General features: G+C 37.2%; 1 protein-coding gene across 1 annotated transcript; it reads right to left on the bottom strand.

Moving 5' to 3' along the window:
- Nucleotides 1–13604: 13604 nt before the first annotated feature.
- LOC122661071 (peroxidase 64) lies at nt 13605–16431 on the bottom strand. Its single transcript, XM_043856381.1, has 5 exons — nt 16179–16431; nt 15890–16078; nt 15199–15361; nt 13698–14097; nt 13605–13664 (listed from the first exon to the last, which is right to left on the bottom strand). The coding sequence occupies exons 1-4, from the start codon at nt 16386–16388 to the stop codon at nt 13703–13705; spliced, it is 957 nt and encodes a 318-aa protein (XP_043712316.1). The 5' UTR covers nt 16389–16431; the 3' UTR covers nt 13605–13664; nt 13698–13702.
- Between the last annotated feature and the right edge of the window lie 4254 nt (nt 16432–20685).

The raw sequence follows: 20685 nt of genomic DNA, 5'->3' as shown, positions 1-20685 counted from the left end.
TTATTTGAGAAAAATTTTATGGTCGGGCAAAGCAAAGATGAGACATCGTGCTCTGGAGCAATAGACCACAAAAATAATATCTCTCCCTATAGGACGAAGTTTCCCAAATACCCTCTCCCTATAAGACAAAATTTCTGAAATACCTGCAAAATTATGAGTGTATCGCTCATATGTCCCTGGATTACCACGGTCTATCACACTTGAGAATCCCTTCCTTCTATTTTTATAAAGACAATTTGAAACTTGTGACAACCAACTAAGTCATTGTCTTTTATTATTATTATTACATTACTATTTTTCTTGTTTTGAAAGGAGGGGAAGTTCATTAAGAAAGGAATTTTAAGATGGAGGAATCATACATATACCTACAAGCATCCTACGATGGCAGTATTAAGAAAATGAAAAAATATAAAAAATTTAGAAAATAATATTAAACACAAGATTATTTTTCATTTTACTTTCAAGTAGTTAATTTTTTCCTTTAAGTACGACAAGATTCTAACAAGTATGCTTTATTTTTTAGAACTCTTATATATCTTTTTTGTTTGTGTAGTTGTAAAATTTTACCAAAAGATAAAGTTAAAAAATAAATAAAATAAAAACTTTGTTGATGATTACAGACAATAATTGTGTATTTAACTCAATACCAACTGAATTTTTTTTATGGAAAAAGTAAGCTAACATTAAATAATAGATGATAAGTTTGTTACAAATCCTGCAATGGTAATCCCATGAGATAGTGAGATTGCTTTAGCCATGTACGAGAGTATCGAATAAGTCAATGATCCTATTATAATGAATATTACAAAAAGTAAATAAGTGAGATAGAGAGTTCCTTGTTTGAAAATATGAAAGAAATTCCAAAATAAATGGGGATCAAAGGTTCCTTTGTGGTATCCTGTAACTTCATTTTTTTTAACCAAAATTTCTCAAAGATATCACTTCACTTTTCAATTATTATCTCAAATACCATTTTTATTGTGTTATTGCACTTTTATTGTATTACTAGAGTGATTTTTTTTTTTGTTGTCAGATAAGTTTTGTAATTGGCTAAACATTTGGTAATTGATAGCTAATGTCTTTGTTGACTCTAAATGTAGTCATTGCATTGGAAGGAATTAATACTAACCTTATTAATGGAAAGAGAATTAAATGCTACGAAAACCAATAGTCTCAAAAGCACTCATCTTATTTCCAACCGAAAATAAAAGAAAGGTTTACCTATGTTCTGACCATATATAAGAAAGGAATTGTTTTCTTCTTATTTTTCCTATGTTGTGACTATATATAAGAAAGGAATTTTTTCACTTTTCTTTCCTATGTTTTGATCATATATAATAAATGTATTTTTTTTCTTCTTATTCTTATGCTTTGTTTTTTTGGTAGAACTTATTCCTATGCTTTGACCATATATAAGATGTGAAAAGGCATTCTAAAGCATTTGCGTATATGTTAGGATTTTTTGGTCCAGAATGTGCGGTTGAGATCTTCGGAGGGTCATTTCGGCTTCGAAATGATCTCGGATTGTCGAAAAATGGCGAACATCTCTGTCGACGGCTGGGAGTTGTGTTGGGCTAGTCGAGATCTTCGAAACGGTATATTATGGGATATACGTTATGTTTGGTCCGACCATGTCCGGTTTGGCAATTTCTGGGTCCAGGGGTATTCTTATACTTCTTCGGGTTGGGGCTTCTCTATATAATGTTCTTATCTATGAGAGAACTGTAAGAGAAGTTTTGTAACATTTCCAGAGAATAGTGAAATTCGTTCTATTGCTCGGTCTTGGATGTAGCTTCCATCTTGAAGGTGAACCACGTAAATTTCTGGTGTTGTGTGTTGTTTGTTTTTCTCTGTTTTTGTTTTTCTTCTGCAAATCGTCACTCTGTGCGTTGTTTTCTTAACAAAGATTTCTTCAATATGGTTTTCCTATTCCCTTCAAGGTAGACGCACAATAAGATAAGGATAAAAGTTCCATGTGGGGGAGTGTACTGCCTATTGTTGCTGAGATCCTCCTTGGGGTTTGGTTCAAACCTGCGCACATGCTAGTCGAGATCTTCGAAACGGTATATTATGGGATATACGTTATGTTTGGTCCGACCATGTTCGGTTTGGCAATTTCTGGGTCCAAGGGTATTCTTGTACTTCTTCGGGTTGGGGCTTCTCTATATAATGTTCTTATCTATGAGAGAACTGTAAGAGAAGTTTTGTAACATTTCCAGAGAATAGTGAAATTCGTTCTATTGCTCGGTCTTGGATGTAGCTTCCATCTTGAAGGTGAACCACGTAAATTTCTGGTGTTGTGTGTTGTTTGTTTTTCTCTGTTTTTGTTTTTCTTCTGCAAATCGTCACTCTGGGCGTTGTTTTCTTAACAAAGATTTCTTCAATATGGTTTTCCTATTCCCTTCAAGGTAGACGCACAATAAGATAAGGACAAAAGTTCCATGTGGGGGAGTGTACTGCTTATTGTTGCTGAGATCCTCCTTGGGGTTTGGTTCAAACCTGCGCACATGCAAGAGAACCAAAAGACAGAGCAGATAAGTGGTCCAAAGTTGACTTGTGGGGGGGGGGGGGAGGGAACTCTCTGATGCCTAAGTCATATCTCAGAGGGACAACAGTTATCGGAGCCGGAACAGGAGCCGGAAAGCTAGTAGCAGAGCTTAGAGATGAATCTGATAGACCAGTAGAATGGAAATTGAGTTACCTGGTGCTGAGTGTGGTTTTCTTATTTATATGACGCCCCTGGAAATGTCCTCCTTGTCTTATGGATCACGTATTCCTTAGCTAGGCGAGAGATCTGAGCAGGAATGATTAATAGAATTTGTCAATAGCTGAGTTGGTGTTGTGGGCGGTTATCCCTTTTGCGGGACACGTGTAAAGTTCATTGTGCATGGTTTTGGCGTGAAACACCTGAGGTTGAAGGTTCAGCTTGGGTTGCTGGCCTGGGCCTCATAGGTCATGCTTAGTTCTGGCCCATCACATGTGTCACTTGATTATTGGAAGCCAGATTCTATTTGTATCACTGCCCACGCCCAGATACAGAGAGGGGAAATGATCGAACAACCCCCATGAAAGGCGAAAAACCCACCCACATGATGTCAGCACACGTGCTTTCATTAGTCCTCGCATGTGCATAGAGGTCGTGCTTCCCCACAGAGAACGTCGATCATAAGATAAACATTAGTTTTGAATAGGATTTGCAGTCTTAGATAAAGGCCTAAAGGGCTGTGTATTTAGGAAACCTAGTTTCCATTTAATTAATTTCCACAAAAATCAATAACAGTTTTTTTTTTTTTTAAAGAAAAATAAATAAAAGCTAATTCTTCATGCGTGCATGTCAACACATGGTGGAGCTCATTTCATTGTATTTCTAAGCATGAAGCATGCAAATTACAATAATAATGTGTTTCTATTTGTTATAGCTTTTAATTCTCTCAAGTTAACCAAAAAAATAAAGTAAAAATGATAAAAAAATAGAAAAATAGTAAAGTGAGAGCCAAATTTTCGTTTCTTATGTTGCTAATCATAGAAAGTCAATGTTCCATTTAAATTACATTGTAAGGACATCCACAAATCCATAGTATATTTTCCCCCTTAACCACCGATGTGATACTATTACCCAACAATGTAGTAGAAATAGAAAATGACACCTTATTTCCATTTCCATTTTTATTTTATTAAAACTAACTACTTCTATTAAAAAAAATTAATTAACTACATTGTGATGAAAAAAAAAATGGACACCTAACACTACTAATAACAATAGTAAATATTGTTATCAAGATTGGTCATTCGAGGATCAACAACATGTAATGGCGCTTCTTGATTTTCACTTTTGTTGTTAGCTCTCTTAAAAGAAATTAATGTCTATTAAACTGGAATTATACAGTGAAAGTTTAAAAGGATTAAAATCCTTTACAGTGCGGGTATCTTGCGGTGCAATGCAATGTGGATCTGAGAGCTCAACACGTGGAAGATTCGGCATCCAATGGCGGCACCATTGGATGTCACATTTTCTACGTGTCGAGCTCCCAAGCCTGCACTGCAGTGCACTGTAAGATTAAGGACTACAGAGGATTTTTTTTTTTCCAATTTAAAATGGCCCCTGCAGAAGGATCACATGTACAAATCTTACAAGGGACTAGTAATAAGGGTATAGAAAATGATATATATTTTTGTTATATTTGGCAAGTCACTAAAGGAAGGGTGGCAAGGATGTCAACATTTCAAGTGAATTAGGGTTGGGTATAAAATACTTGGGCCACTATTGCATGTTTCATACTAAATTGTAATTTGGTGATTACTAACATGTGTGTTGTGTTAAAGAAACAGTTAAGGGTTTGTTTGTATTTCAATTTTTAAATCTTTGTTGAATAGTTCAAACAATTATCCAGCTGTTCTAGCTAATCTACAATAGACTGAGGTTATCCACTTGTAACAGATAGATTTTTAAATTCAAATAAATACAGAATTCCATCTTCGCTATTCTTAACATGGTATCAGTCGTCCAGTTCTGATCCACGGGATTCAAATGTCCAGCAGTCCATCATCCTCTTCTATCTCTGCTTCAACCCTTTCAACGATGACTTCTTCAGCCGCTGCACCTTCATTTCATCATCATCTTACTTTGAAACTCAACTCTGACAATTTCCTCTTATGAAAAACACAGCTCTTTCCTTTGTTACGAAGCCAGGAACTCGTTGGCTATGTTGACGGCACCCTACAATGTCCCACTGAAACAACCATTCTAGCAGGCTCCACTACTCCACTCCCCAACCCAGCTTATTCTGAATGGGTTTGCAAAGATCAGCTCGTAACGAGTTGGCTAATCTCCAACCTCTCTCCAGAAATCCTTCCATACATTGTTGGTCTCTCCACCGCTTCTGAAGTCTGGGAAGCTCTTCAAACTTCATTTGGAACTTTGTCTCACACTAGTGTCTTACAATTGCATATACAGTTGCAAAACACATCAAAAGGAGAAAAATATGTGGCTACCAATCTGCGCGAAGTCAAAATCATCTCAGACCAACTCGCAGCAGCCAATAAGCCTCTTGGAAATGCAGAACTCAATGCCATAGTATTCCGCAACCTTGGAGAAGATTTCAGAGATATTGTATCTGCCCTGTCTACACAGACAGAACCTCTCAATTTTCATGAACTTTATCGTCTCCTTCTTAATCATGAACTCCGTCTGAAGAGTGTTCAAGTGCCGATTGAGGCCCATCTCACAAACCTACCACCAAAATTCACTGCCACACCTCCAACTCCATCCACATTTCCAAATAATCCACTGCCTCAACCAACACCTACATCCAACAACTTCAATCGTTGGTGCAATCAAGGCACTCGTTGAAGGGAACAATGTCAAATTTGCACAAAAAATGGTCATACGGCAAATCACTGCCTTTTCCATTATGCAAATTCCTCCAATAATGTTGCTGCTACTCCATTACCAACTGTAAACATGGCTGGACTATTGCCTACACCACCAAATCCAATGGCCGATTGGTTTCCAGACACTGCTGCTACACACCACGTGACACTAGATCTATCAAACTTGCAAAACTCTAATATCTACAAAGGTAATTATGCTCTACGTGTAGATAATGGTGTTGGATTGAATATTAGCAACATTGGATCTTCAAAACTATTATCCCCCTCCAATAATCTATTTCAATTTTCCAATATATTACATGTCCCAAAAATCACCAAAAATTTGTTATCTGTTCATCACTTCACCAAAGATAATCACTGCTTCTTTAAATTTCATCCATTTCATTTTATTGTGAAGGATCAGGTGACTAAGCTGCCTCTACTCTAAGGGCATCTTAAGGATGATTTGTATCAACTGAAGGGCCTTCAACCATCATCTACTCCATCCGCTAATAATGTCCAACTAAGCGACAAGGCTACTGCAGACGCATGGCATGCTCGGTTAGGTCATCCTTAATCTCAGACAGTCCGCAATTTGCTACATACTCATTCATTGCCATGTTCATCATCCTCCTTGAATAAATGCCCTTCATGTTTTCTTGGAAAGTCTCACAAGACATTTTTACAAGTATTGGCACAATTAGTGATAACCCACTTGATTTAATATTTAATGATATATGGGGGCCAACACCTACCACTTCAACTATTGGCAATACCTATTTCTTAATATTTATTGATGATTTTTCAAAGTTTACATGGCTCTACCCACTTACAAATCGTTCTATGCTTTTTTCTATTTTTGAGCAATTCAAAACCATGGTAGAAAAACAATTTTATCATTCTATAACAGCTTTTCAGTCCGATTGGGGTGGGGATTATAGAAAATTGAATCAATATCTTAAAAAATGTGGGATTATTCACAGGGTTGCTTGTCCTCATATTCATGAGCAAAACGGTGCAGTCGAACGAAAAATCAGACATATTGTTGATACGGGTTTGTCATTATTAGCTTATGCATCAATGCCTTTAAACTACTGGACTTATGCATTCAAAATCACAATGTTCTTAATAAATAGGCTCCCAACAGTGGTTCTCCATAACCTAGCACCTTTCCAAAGATTATATAACACCAAACCAGATTATACATTCCTCAAAGTTTTTGGCTGCACTGTCTTTCCTCTCCTACGTCCATATAACTCACACAAGTTTGCACTTAGGTCTACAACTTGTGTTTCCTTGGGATACAGTCCTCTACATCTTGGGTATCGTTGCCTAAATATTTCCACAAGTTGCATTTTTATCGTCCGCCATGCCAATCTCATTGAGGACTGTCTTTCCTTTGCTAACGCATTACCACCATCTCCTACATGTGTCTCACCATCAATGCCATGGCTGACTGTGACATCATCTGATACAACATCATCATCAAGGGCTTTTGGATCCATTGGCACTCTCACAGGTACAACACAAGCACAGGCCCCACCACCATTAAACACTACCACTCAACCCAATCCCATTTCCCATTCCAATGCTAATATTCTCCCAACCCCATTAACTAACATTGATGTGTCAAATCTTGTAGTTAGTGATGCAGATACCCATGCTCAAGGAAATACTTCACCACCATCACCTGTTTTACCCATTGGTGCTATTCCATCTCCTCATCCTCCACCATCTACAACTTTCACTCAATATGAGGCACCAATACGCACTCACCCCATGCAGCTCCGAAACAATCCAAGACCTTCAACAAGGTACCCATTACCTTCAGCTCATTTGATTGAGTCACTCTCGGAGAAGGAACCTACTTCATTTAAAGAAGCAAATAAATATGGGCATTGGAGGGATGCAATGTTACTAGAGTTCAATGCACTTTTGACAAATGGAACATGGAGCTTAGTTCCTCCAACCCAGTCCGCAAATGTGGTGGGTAGTAAATGGGTATTTCGAATTAAAAGGAAAGCTAATGGCTCAATAGAGCAATACAAAGCCCGCCTAGTAGCAAAAGGGTACAATCAACAAGAAGGAATTGATTACACTGAAACATTCAGTCCTGTTGTGAAACCCATAACTATGGATACAGTGATATCCTTGGCTACTACAAACAACTGGAAATTGAGGCAACTTGATGTAAGCAATGCCTTCCTACATGGCACATTGACCGAAGATGTTTATATGAGCCAGCCTCAAGGATTCACAGATCCAGAAAAGCCACATTATATCTGCAAGCTACAAAAGTCCTTGTATGGTTTAAAACAAGCTCCAAGAGCTTGGTTTCAATGCCTAAGCAATTACCTGGTCTCATTGGGTTTTGAAGGCTCTAAAACTGATACAAGCTTGTTTATTCTACGACAGGGGATACACAAGATTTATATTCTGGTTTATGTAGATGACATAGTCATCACCGGTTCTGACCCTATACTCCTCCATAAAACAATTGATGCATTACACAAGGAGTTTGCAATTCGAGATTTGGGCGAACTCCATTATTTTCTGGGTATAGAGGTCCTACGGCATCCTCAAGGGCTATTACTTTCTCAGTAAAAATATATTGTTGATCTACTGAAGAAAACAAATATGGATGGGGTTAAACCAGTTCACACTCCAATGGCACTATCAACTAAGCTCTCTAAATCTCTTGGCACTCCTCTATATGATCCAACGCTTTATCGAAGTACAGCGGGAGCTCTATAGTATGTTACATTGACACGGCCTGAGTTATCTTACTCGGTTAACAAGGTATGATAATTTTTAAAGTTGCCAATTGATGAGCATTGGCAGGCTGTCAAAAGAATTCTGAGATACCTCAAAGAGACCATAGACCATGGCCTGCTAATTTCAAATACAAAGCCCCAAAGCTTAGTGGCCTATAGTGATGCAGATTGGGCAGGTTGTTTGGATGACAGGAAGTCAACATGTGGGTTTGCAATATTCCTTGGTGATAATCTAATTTCATGGTCCGCCAGAAAGCAATCCATAATTGCACGCTCCTCCACTGAATCAAAATATTGACCTATAGCTAATGCTACTGCCGAAATCGTATGGCTCATCTCTCTCTTACATGAGCTTGGTGTGAATCTCACCCCTCCACCTATATTATGGTGTGACAATTTAGGAGTGACCTATCTTACTCAAAATCCGTTGTTCCATGCCCGCACCAAACATATCGAAGTTGACTTCCACTTCGTTCGACAATTGGTCGCACAGGGAAAATTGGTAGTGAAGTTTATCACCACTCGCGAACAGATTGTGGACATCTTCACCAAACCGTTATCCAAACAACGTTTTGACTACATCAGAAGCAAGTTGAAGATTAGTCGAAGTCCATCTTCCACTTGAGGGGGGCTGTTAAGGAAACGGTTAAGGGTTTGTTTGTATTTCAAATTTTAAATCTTTGTTGATAGTTCAAACAATTATCCAACTGTTGTAGCTAATCTACAACCGACTGAGGTTATCCACTTGTAACAGATAGATTTTTAAATTCAAATAAACACAGAATTCCATCTTCTTCTTAACATGTTGAATGATGAAAAAAATTTGGGATTTGGATCCTCTGCGGTCTAGGGTTGAGCGGCCATCATGTTGCGTTCAACTCACAGGCCGTCACGTGGATTTGATGCAAATCCAATGGGGTAGACGTGCTTAATTCAAAATTCAAAATTACCATTCAAAATTCAAAATTGTCAGGTCGCTATCTACCAACCATTGGATTGGCATCAAATCGACGTGGCGATTTTTGAATTGAACACAACACGATGGCCGCTCAACCCCAAGCCACAAAGGATCTAAATCCAAAACTTGTTCTCTAATACGTAAATTGTTGGGTCAAATTGATGAATAAGCATCAAGACATCAAGCATCCACAAATCAAGCAAGCCAAATGAATCACTAAGCTAAGACCTTCGTCGGCCTTTCTCCAGGAGCAATCAAATGAAAGACTCAACATGTTGGAGATCAACTATAAGAGCTCGAGCTAGTGACAAATGGAACTCCCATACCAGGTACTCTTCACCAAGTTTAAATCGAATCAAGACTTAAAGAGTAGTCTTAAGTTTTAGATTTAAGATCTATTTTTACATTTTTACACATAGAGTCTAAGGGAAAGCTAAAGTGGTTCGTATAAGACTTTAGACATTGAGTGGTATATCTGTCTAATTGGGACAAAAGGTTGTAGCTTTCTCATAATTGAGATTTGATCAAACTTACCAAATCATGTAGAATGAATAGACCTAATAGTTGGAAAAGTCAAAATTGATCTTGGACATATTAGAGTAGGAATGTCAAGTAACTCGTTTGAAGAAATTAGAAAAAAACTGAAAAAAATCAAGGCATTTAGACCTTAAGGAAGATCCTAGAGCCAATTGCCAAATAGCCGCGATTGACCATAGGTAGGGGTGCCAAAACCTAATCCAAAACCAACGAAACCGATATGAGCTTATTGAATCATGTTTCAGAGTGGGATTTTGTGATACTAAAATCAAATTGGATGATAAAAATAGTTGTTTTTATTGTCTGAGAATGCAAAATCGACCTAGAATGCATACCTAACACTGTCTCATACAACATGCATTTTTTCTGTGAGAACTATTAGCTTTTTCGCCATTTCATAGTTTAATTAGCATCAATTTATACATGTATGTATTCAACATTTTTCGTCTTGTGTGATACCTCTACATGCTCAATAAAAGATTTGAAATTTAATGAGACGTCAATAACAATATGAATTTTTTTTGGGGTTGAAATATAACAATTTGGAATTGATAGAACAAGAGGAAAAAATTTAGAGAGTGTTAACTTCTTTTTTTTTTATATAATTATCAAAAAATATTTTGATTTGTTGATAATGCTTCTGTTATTTTATTTTTTTTGGAGGACAAGTGAATGAATCTCGACAAGAATTTAACATATGAATGGATGATAAGCAAGGTTCTAAAACTTGGGTTTCGACCAGCCAGAAAACGAGTTTGTCTCAGTTTCGACCATATCTCAGTCGAAACTTGGGATTTTCTCCAGGCTAACTCGAACCTTGGTTTCGGGGCCCAGAAGTTGTTTTTTTGCTCTGATTCTTGTTGTGTTGCCTATTTTTGACATTTTAAACTCAACCTATGCATTAGTTTCACATAAAGAACACAAAAATATTATTTGTGGTTTTGATCCAAGTTTGATACTGTATATTGTTCTTGGACATGGTATCAAATAAGGTTTGACCAGAACATAACTCCTTCAATATAAATGGCATTTAAGCAATTTTGGATTTGTTAAAAAGCTTTGTTTTGATAGCTTTCCAATAAGTCCAAAATTACTTAAATCTGATTTATATTGAAGGAGTTATGTACCAGTCAAATTTAATTTGGTGTGCTCGAATGCTGTCAAAATCGCTCTGAAAGAAAATATTTTTTTGGACATCAAAACAAATGAATATTTTATCGCACTTTTGGTTTTTAGCAATGTTTTACCATATTAAGATTTATGAAAATTTTAGATTTGAGAAAAACCCCAGCATTAGAAAGCTGAAAATTGCACCTACCGTCGAAAATCCAATTTTTGTTCTTGAATTGGGGGGGTTGATTTTTTTTCTTTTTGAAATTTGACTTTTTAACTATTTTTATTAGATTCAAATAAGAGGTATTTGCTTATTTATGAATAATATCTTAAGTAAATGAAATACAAATACAAAAACATTTACTTAAATGATATTAGGCATAACTAAGTGTCTGTCCTAGTTTCTGACAGTTTCTGTCATAAATACTTGTTTGTCCTAGTTTCGAGCAAAGTTTGCCCTAGTTTCGATAGACATATGTGTCGAAACCATCGAAATATGGTCGAAACCATCAAAATATGGTCGAAACCATCGAAACCTGGTTGAATCCAGTGATTTTATAAAATCCCCCTTCAACTCGTCTCGAAAACCTGGGAAACCGAGTTAACTCGGTGGTTTTGACAGGTTTCGATCGAGTTTTTGTTCCATGATGATAAGTCAAGGATGCTAAAGTTTCCAAGTGTTTGATGAGCTAACATTATTAGATTGGCTTCCAAGATTATTGCAACCGTTCCGCACTCCATATTTTATTTATGGGATAGATAGAGATGGCTACCTGGTTGCATGCGGCTCTTATGCCCAAACACAGGGCTGTGCAAAATGACCGCCGCATCGGTAAGAATTTCCACCTTTCTATGGAGTTAGTGATATAGTCACATGGGGGTAATGATTAAAAAAAAATTATTCTAAGTTTGAAATTTTCACTTCATTTCCCTGTGATTCCCTTTGCATCCAAACGAGGCCTATGAGATATTGATGGGACTGAGAAAAAAAAATGAATTTAAAATATGCAAGCCATTGAGGCTTACGCCAAACCTAATAAGAGAAAACCAAACAAAAGAAAATGAAAAAAGGAACACTAACCGGTGCTGTGCCTAGGTGTGTATCTGTGCCCAAACACAGCCTAGCGTGAAAAGACTGGTGCTGCACCTGGTCCTTTCCACTTTTTCAGGGGGCAATACTGGATTTTCACGTCAGGATGTGTTTGAGCACAGGTACACGCCTAGGGACAACACCGGTTAACATTCTTTCTCCCAAAAAGATATATATCAGAAGGCTATGGCTCCCGAACCATGGGATATAGGTTCAAACCTAACGGGCCTCCATGGTAGTTACATAAATGCTGGCAGTTTGGGCCATGGTAGGGAAATGACCTTCGGCATTTTGGGCTACTATCATAGGTTTTGGACCAGGCAATTAGTCCATTTGAGTCGTTCGCAAGGCGCAAAGATCCTTTTCCCCCTATTTTTTAAGGGTACAGTCAATTTCAAGAAGTCGAGATTGAAGAATGATTAGTTAATTCATCAAGCGACCTAACTAAAGGAAGGGAAATATACCTATTTCAATGATTTGAACTTTAAATTTGCTACACGCTAAGAACTTCTACTGAAGTAATTAATAATACTTTTGGATGCTTCCTTCAAGAACCAGAGATTCACAATACCTAACTTGGGTAAGAGTTTAGGCTTTTGTTGAAAGATTTAGGAGGTGGGACTTGGGAGGAAATGGACAAATAAATAAAATAAATAAGGCTAAGCAAAATATTATTGTCACAAGCTTCTGTGACTTTTCCAAACATCACAAGACACCTATTCTACGACTTAGTCAAATGATGTGTGCATTCCAACAATTGGATAGAGAGAACATGGTTCAGCTTAGTCATGTGTCATTAAATATTCGTCGTGTCTTGGCATGTATACTGTGTATGTATGTCAGTACTCTAGTCATTACTATGTACTCTCCTAATTTTGAGCAGGTGCAGATAATTTTGATAGGAAAATCCATGAAAATGATCAGCTTCGGTCCGATTTGTCTTGTGACTTCCGAAAACGTCACATACCCTTGTGAAACCAATAACTCCAAATAAATAAATCCATAAAGAAACAAGCGTGATCTCTATTTCGCGTAGACACACTCATATTTGGATTTTAACAAAGGCTTAATATTTTCCATGACGCCCACTTAAAACCGAAATTGCACACCCCACCTGAAAAACTGTAGCACCCCTACGGAATGTCCTAAATACCCCTCTACGCATGAAACTACGGGGGCTTCGCAGTGTGATTGTCAAACTCTAGAGTCTAGAACCAATGTTGGGAATAGCCCCTCTCATGGGCCAGGAGCCCATGGGCAGGCGGCCCAGAACTATCATTATAAGATTAAAGATGGATAGTTTGGTTCTTTTACTCTGGGAGCTTTATGATACTGCTGCAAATGAACCATATATATGCCACCCTCCCAGAGGTTGTGTTTCAGTCGAGTGAAGTGGAAGCTTGGGCTTGGGTTTGGGCCTAAAAGTCCAACAAAAAATCAGTAGCCTCACTCTCTTAACCTCCTCTTTAAGTAAGAAAAGTTAAAGAGTCCCTCAAGGTCATTAGCTATTTAGTTGTTAATTATTAGTTGTATATATATTCGGATCAGATTTTTGTTTTTCGGGTATCTCTAAATGGATACAGATACCCCTAATGAATACAGATTCAAATCGAATTTGGATTTTCGAATATCCATTTAGCCTCGACTTAATAATGTAATGGTCCACTTTTAACGGTTTGGATTCGACTAGACAGAACACACATAAAACTACTAATGTGACTCTACACAGCTTCAACTCAATAATGTAACAAAGAAATAAGAAACACGCACCCCTAAGCCATTTTCTGGCTTCTCCTCTAACATATAGTTTCAAATTGAGCTATAAAAGCCGTTATGAAGCTAGAATTGACACTTGATCACCTAATTAACCTTTCTACAGTCCAATCTAACCTCTTGTCCACCAGTGAGACTGCTCATCTTGATCATGGACTTCACAAAAGCCTCATTGAATGCCTCTTTGGAGCTAGCAAATTTGGAAACAAGCCCTTTCGTCTTTGAGCTACTCAAAAGGGATTGATCCGAAGAGAACAAGCTCTTTCCCTGTAGTACTAGCTTGAAATATGTGTTATCGAATGTAATTGGACTAGTATCCATCGACGAACCCGCATTCTTTGCCGTGTTCCCCAGAGGACAAATGCTTCTCAGGCTACGTGCAAACCCTGGTGCCATTGAAGGGTCTATATCATGTGTGGTGTCGAAGTTATAGATTCTGTTTTTGAAGGATGAACAATGAGCGAATCCCAGTGTATGACCTCCTGCATGCATATTCTAGGTTGTGAGTTATATCCAAGTCCGAACAAGTGATATCAGAGATGAACAGAATTTTGCTGCTACCCGGGTCGCAGGAACATTCCTGCTATCCTATCCGGGTTCACAACCAAAAAAATAGAATCTAAAAGGGTATTTTGGAAAATACAAAAACGTAGGAGGGTATTTGAGAACCCAAAGGCTACGTTTGGTTGCAAGGGCAATTAAAGGAAAGGGAGGTGAAAAATTTTAAGCCTAAAAAAGAAATTTTTGTAATCAATATCCCATGTAATTGGATAAACTACTTAAATTTTTATTTATTTATTTATTTGGTAAAATAAACTACTTAAATTTCTTACCACATTTAGTAATGATACATTTTACATGTAATTTTTATTTTACTTTTTAAACCAAAGGAAAATGATGCAAAGTAAAGTGAAATTTAATAACTAGATATGAAATGATGTAGACTTAGTGATATAGTCACTTGGGTCTTGGGGTAATGATTACAAAAGTCTCCCTTTTAATTTTAAAAATTTCGTTTCTCTTCATGGTTTTAGTGCATGGTATTGGTAACCTACAAAACCAATATGATACCGATACAGTATCGGCCTGGATCGGCTGTATCAAATAAAATTACCCCTAAATCTCCTTAAAAAATGAGTTTTCTAACCATTTTGCTCCTTGTCTGTACCATGCTGCCGATATGGAATCGACACGATATCAATATCAGTGACTAGCAAAACCGGTATGTATCGCCCAATACGGGCGATATGATACCGATACCTAGAACCATGTTTCCCTTCCCTTTAATTCCCCTTGCAACCAAACGAAACCAAAAGAAAAGTCAATTATTCCATTTTGTTGGCTGCAACCCGGATAGCAGCAAAAAGCTTTCTATCAGAGACAAGATAGGGCATGGCAAATCCGGTGTTCCTCTGAGAATGGAGAAACATTCCTCAGAGATGATCTCAATTCCAACGTATGCACTCACATGGAGGGGAAGATTGTTGGAGTTTCACGCGAAAGCAATATTTATCCCACATAACCAAGTCCCAACAAAAAACACCTTTCGGAGAAGCGGATTAATATTGTTCTTAATACATTACCTGAGAGAGCAACCAAGTCATCCATGGATAAACCTCTCTGAGAGAAACTTTGCTGTAATTGAGATATGTTAAAGGTAGGAGCTGGTAATTGTCTGGTTTCAATTGCCTTAGAAACTCTGCCATCTTTTCTTCCCTTTGGTACATCCCAAGTAGGACCTCCAGACTTAAGAAAGAAACACAAACAAATCCACTTTAACAGTTGTTGTAACAAAAAAAATAAAAAGGAAAATTACATGATTAGCTACTTTTGGTTTTTATTTATAAAACGGTCCATTCTATGTTTGAGTTAACAAAAATAGACAAAAACAAGTTAAGGTTTACAAAACTAAACAAAATAGTGTCTCTCCCTCCTACACTAACTTTTATAGATATTTTTACCCTTGTCATTGCCTTCTCGCCCAGGCATCCTCCATTCCTGCAACCCTACCTTTGTCCCAGCCACCGCCATTCTCTGCTACCCCAAGTAACAGAGAGGAAAAAAAAGAAGAGATTTTTTCAGAGGGAAACTGCCGAGGAAGGAAGGAGAGTCACTGTTTTGCCTAGTTTTGTAAAACTAAACTTATTTTTGTTTATTTTTGTTAACTCAAACATAGGGTGGACAGTTTTGTAAATGAAAACCCAAAAGTAGCTAATCATGTAATTTTCCCAAAAAAAATTCCATCAAACACTTAGCAAAGATTTTAAAGCTTACTATGACAACAGCATCTCTTGCAGCAAGAGCTAAAATGTCAGCACAAGAAACAATACCAGGACACATAGCTTCTACTGCTTTCTTTGCATCATCAATCACATAAAATGCATGAAGTGAAATGTCAGGAGGTCCATTTTTCTCTGGAGTGTTCTTTCCTACTGAATTTAACAGCACAGAACCATCACATCCCTTCAAATTTATAACAAGAAAATTAATTAAATTAATGATCACCTAATCATCAAAGAATTAAGATGAAAAAAGAAGAAACAAAATAATTGTGATTACTTACCCTAATGAAACAATCATGGAAATGCATTCGGAGAAGTGCCGCCGGCACTGTCTTGTCGTTTGCCGTCGACTTCTTTACGACATCGGTTATCGCCGATTCAAACCCCGGACATGTTTGTTCATAGTAGTTTAAGCTCAATCCATCACCTAAGGATGAACAAAGTGAGAGGAGGAGGAAGAGGGTGGTAAGCATTTGAACCATGGCTTCCATTTTAGGAGTATAGTTATCTCTTTCTCTTTCTATCAATACTGTGTGGAGGAAGATAAAAGTGAGCAAATGGGTATTTATAGAAGAAAAGAGAGACAAATTTGGTGAATGGTAGCCTTGGAAATGGAGATATTAGTTTATAGTTTGATATAGATGGAGGAGATGGTCTCACAGTGGGGCTAGCTAGTACGTGCATTTGGTGAGCAAAAAGAAGTCATATAATGGAGTAGTGTTTTTGAAGCATCTCTATTAGAGGACAAACATGTATGTCACCTTTGTTTTTGGATGGAATCTAAGTAAAATGGAATTTATTTTGATACAATAATTACCAGTGAACCCACTCTCATTCTATTTCAAGTCAGATACATGAAATTAATATTAAAACATACATTGAACCCAATTAATAACCTATTCCTGTACCCGTTTCGATTTTTTTTTAGGTCTGTGATAGAAGCGGACCGGGGGGTACGGTTCGACCCAATCCAATGGATCGACTCGAATTGGAGGACTATATATATTTGTTTTACCATCTTGTTGTGTAAGCGAGTGAAAAGGCGTGAGATCTGGAGGTTTTCAAGTTAGGGTTTTCTAGGGAGAGTTCTTGTTGGAACTTTTGGTGTTCTTAATTGATAGGCCTGTAAACAGATCGGATTTGGCTCGGATAAGGATCAAATGTGATTGAATCCAGATTTTCCCTTGCCGAATATGGATACCTCTAAACGGATTCGGATGGATTCAGATGCAGATCGAATTCGGATTTTTTGTCATCCAATTTGCATCTCTACCTTGTGTAACCTGGACTTTCATCCCCCTAGCCGATACAATTCACTCTCAATCCATATCTCTTAGATCATGATTCTTTTTTCCTCATATTATAGAACCTGTTGAATCTTCAAAAACCCTCAAGATCATTATTTATTTAATTTTTTATTATTAAGTATTCAGATTTTTTTTTCAAATGGATTTTTTATGGAGTATTCGGTTTTTTTTTTTTTTTCTCCGGATATCTCTAAACTAATACGGATGTCCTTAAATAGATACGGATGTGGATCGAATTTGGATTTTTTATTATCCATCTACAACCCTAGTTCTTGAGAGATCTCCGCTCTACTTTTCTTATATTATATAGTGAATCATTTTCAGTTTTACCCAACGTAACACATCATATTGATGTGTGAACTACGATAAATCTTTGTGTCATCTTCGCTTTGTTTTGTGTCTTTCATGTTTCTTGGTGTTTGATTTAACATATTACTAATAAAAATATGTATTGCAAGTTGCAAAATGAGCTGTTTTTGGTCTTGTGTTGTATTGTCTTGATTAGTGTAAAAGACCATAATGGTGTCCTGGTGGGTATTATAGATTCATGAAACAAACCAATCTTTGAGGAATTATAAGGGTAAAATAAGGAAGATTTTTCAGTCGGGCCGGCCCAAAGACCGGGGCAGACCTTGTGGTGCTTGTTCAAGGTAGGAAAAGTCAGCCACATCATAGCCATATACATGCTTTCATTGACTTGACAATCCAACTCCAAAGGGAAACATAAATGAAGCATTAATCAGATGATCAAAGGCCATATTAGAATATTTTTGGGTGACAACCATGACAAGAGTGAAAAAGAGAGGTAGTCAATAATTCAATGATGTTTTGTTAAGTGGGAGATCTTAACTTTAAAGTTTAATGTCATCTTAATAATAATAGCTTCATTAATTACCTGAATTAAACTGTTCCCCTTTAAAGATAGTAAAACATGTCCTTTTTTCAAGAATATTTTTTGTTTTTTGGGGTGGGGCCAGTTGGAGTTGGATAGTATATAAGGACAGATATGTATGTCACATCCGATAGAATGAAACCATGACCCATCAGATGTGTTTGGTAGTTAGAATTGAACAATCAAAGACGTTCTACCTTGACTAAATTGTTGAAGCGTAATCTTTAAGTTTCCTATTTTTTTTTTGAGTTTCGGGGAGTGGGGGTTAATGGTCTAGTTTAGTAAGTTAACCAAAAAATTAAAGAACAGATTGGACCCAAAGTGGGACATTTTTAGAGTTTGGCCAACAACTCTATGTCGTGACTCTTCTTGGGGATGCAATGATGCATGGTTCTCTGTATTTCCCGAATAAATTAAGAACCTCAAGCCTCGTAGTAGTTAGTAGGAGTCACCCAACCTAATGATAACGGCTTTTAACTCGTTTTAAATTTAAATAGAAGATAGGGAGAGAGACAAGGCTAGTTGGTCGCGTGGTCTTTGCGTCAACATGGGACCAATGGGACCGCATGTTCAAGTGTCCAATATGGGGGTATTTTGTCATCATATGTCTGGGTGTAGCGTGTGTGACCAAACAAATTTCTTTTCCTCTAAAAGTTACTTATGTTATTTTTATGGGAGAGGGTTCTTCGCTAGGTAGTGTGGTTCTTTTGCCAATGCCGAAGAGTCAATCACAATGCACACGTGAGAGCAAAAACAAGGGTGGGATTTTTCGCATTCATGGGCGGGGTAATTATTTCACTTCCATTAGTGTCTAGCCATAGGCACCACTAAGTCCGGCTCAGGTTTTCATACGAGGACGGTCCTTGGGACCTGAACATTACACATATGGAATCCATTGCCCCCTCTGGTTTCCATGTGGGTGGTGCCCATGTCCCAAGGACCGTCGTCCTCATACAAGGACCTGAGCCACACTCGTCGTCACTTTCCTATATTTATTGATTCTTTAGTTACTTTAATTAAAGTAAACCCTCTTCACATATTAAACAATGAGACCCGGCCACAATGACATTTCTCTCTCCTATTCTGACTATGTGAGTCTCATGTGGATGATACCATTTTTTAATCCCTAATTGATCGATGGTAGGTGACAAATTCATTCTTACACTGCCTTTGTAGGAAACCCTCTCCAGTGAGTAAAGCAATAGATTGATGTTTGATGTCTCACTTCCTCACCATTTAATTTAATCCTTGTTCAATGTTCAGGCGAGGGTCCATCTTCCATTGTGACATGCATGATTCACATTCCACAATATAGATAAAGCTGTGAAGTATGGTGGGAGGAAGGAAGCTTAATTGTGTGATTATTTAGGCTGGTGAGATGTCTTTGTAGTTTGTATACTAAAAAGATCGTTCCTTGCCTTCGAAATGTATATGACTATAATTATAGCACTAGAGAAGAACATGGAATTGTCCCTAATGAGCAGGCAACGAACGCCCCTGTTAGGTTAATGAGCTAATCAAGAATCCTATCTCTAAAGGTGCTTTTGTTATTCAATCCTATGGCCGAGATTCGATATTTGGGATTAGGTAGCTCTTTCTAGGCGGCTCCACCCTGCTCCAGGACCCTTTCCCAGAGTTAGGTAGCTCTTTCCTAACAACTCACACTCTGGCACCAGGTCGCCCCTCCCAAGTAATCAACCGCAAAGGACGGGTCAATGAAAACACCAATTGATATGATTAGAAGAACTCACCCTCATAGACCGGTCTACAAGGGGAGGGAACCCAATATTATATATGCCTACATCCAATCCCTTATGGGACTGATGTGGGACTATTATACATATTCGAATTTGAGAGTTTATCGAATATCCAGATATTATCCGATCTGATAAACTATCTGATTAATAAACGAATTTGATCTATATCGATTACGGATTTTTGATTTCGATTACCGATTTCCGATTCTGATTACCAAAATATCCTTATAAAAGTATTTATAATACGGGTAATATAGTAATATATCAAATGTTTTTACAAAAATATTAAACTAATCACATTTTACAATCGAATAGTAAATTATCTGAATATTATCCGATCCAAAATGGCACTATCTGAATTCGAATCCAATTATCTTTTGGACGGATTCAGTTATTATTTGGAAACCTCTAAACGGATTTGAACACGGAACGGACACGGATTTTCGACTATCAATTTACATCCTTATATGTGTGTAAATCAAATCCACTTAAAAATGTTTAAATTAAATTAATTTATATTATGATTTTATGCGTGATGTGTTGTTCTAAGATTACATCTTGTGTTCTCAATCAAAGACTGAATTGATCTGTTCATAGGATTGTCATACTGTATATTTTCATAATGTGATATCAAAATATAAATACGAGCATTCAAATTGTATGTTTGTTGAAAATAATTTAATTGAGAATCTTGTATGAATTATCGTTAGTTGTTTATACAACAAGACTCTGTGATAGTTACTTTGGTCAAAACCCTAATTAAATGGTCTTCATAGTTTAAAACAATACATGAAAGGGTTAGTAAAAATGATGTGAATTATGAAAACGTCAC

This window comes from Telopea speciosissima, chromosome 5 (assembly GCF_018873765.1).
Source record: "Telopea speciosissima isolate NSW1024214 ecotype Mountain lineage chromosome 5, Tspe_v1, whole genome shotgun sequence".
Lineage (NCBI taxonomy): Eukaryota > Viridiplantae > Streptophyta > Magnoliopsida > Proteales > Proteaceae > Telopea > Telopea speciosissima.
This window is presented reverse-complemented; position numbering and strand designations above follow the sequence as displayed.

What these genes read in the sequence shown, in the direction of transcription:
- LOC122661071 (XM_043856381.1), bottom strand. Translation starts at nt 16,388, where the DNA reads ATGGAAGCCATGGTTCAAATGCTTACCACCCTCTTCCTCCTCCTCTCA. An exon ending in CAAGAGATGCTGTTGTCATA is followed by an intron (nt 15,362 to 15,889) that starts GTAAGCTTTAAA and finishes TTCTTTCTTAAG; the next exon opens with TCTGGAGGTCCTACTTGGGA. An exon ending in TGACTTGGTTGCTCTCTCAG is followed by an intron (nt 14,098 to 15,198) that starts GTAATGTATTAA and finishes ATATGCATGCAG; the next exon opens with GAGGTCATACACTGGGATTC.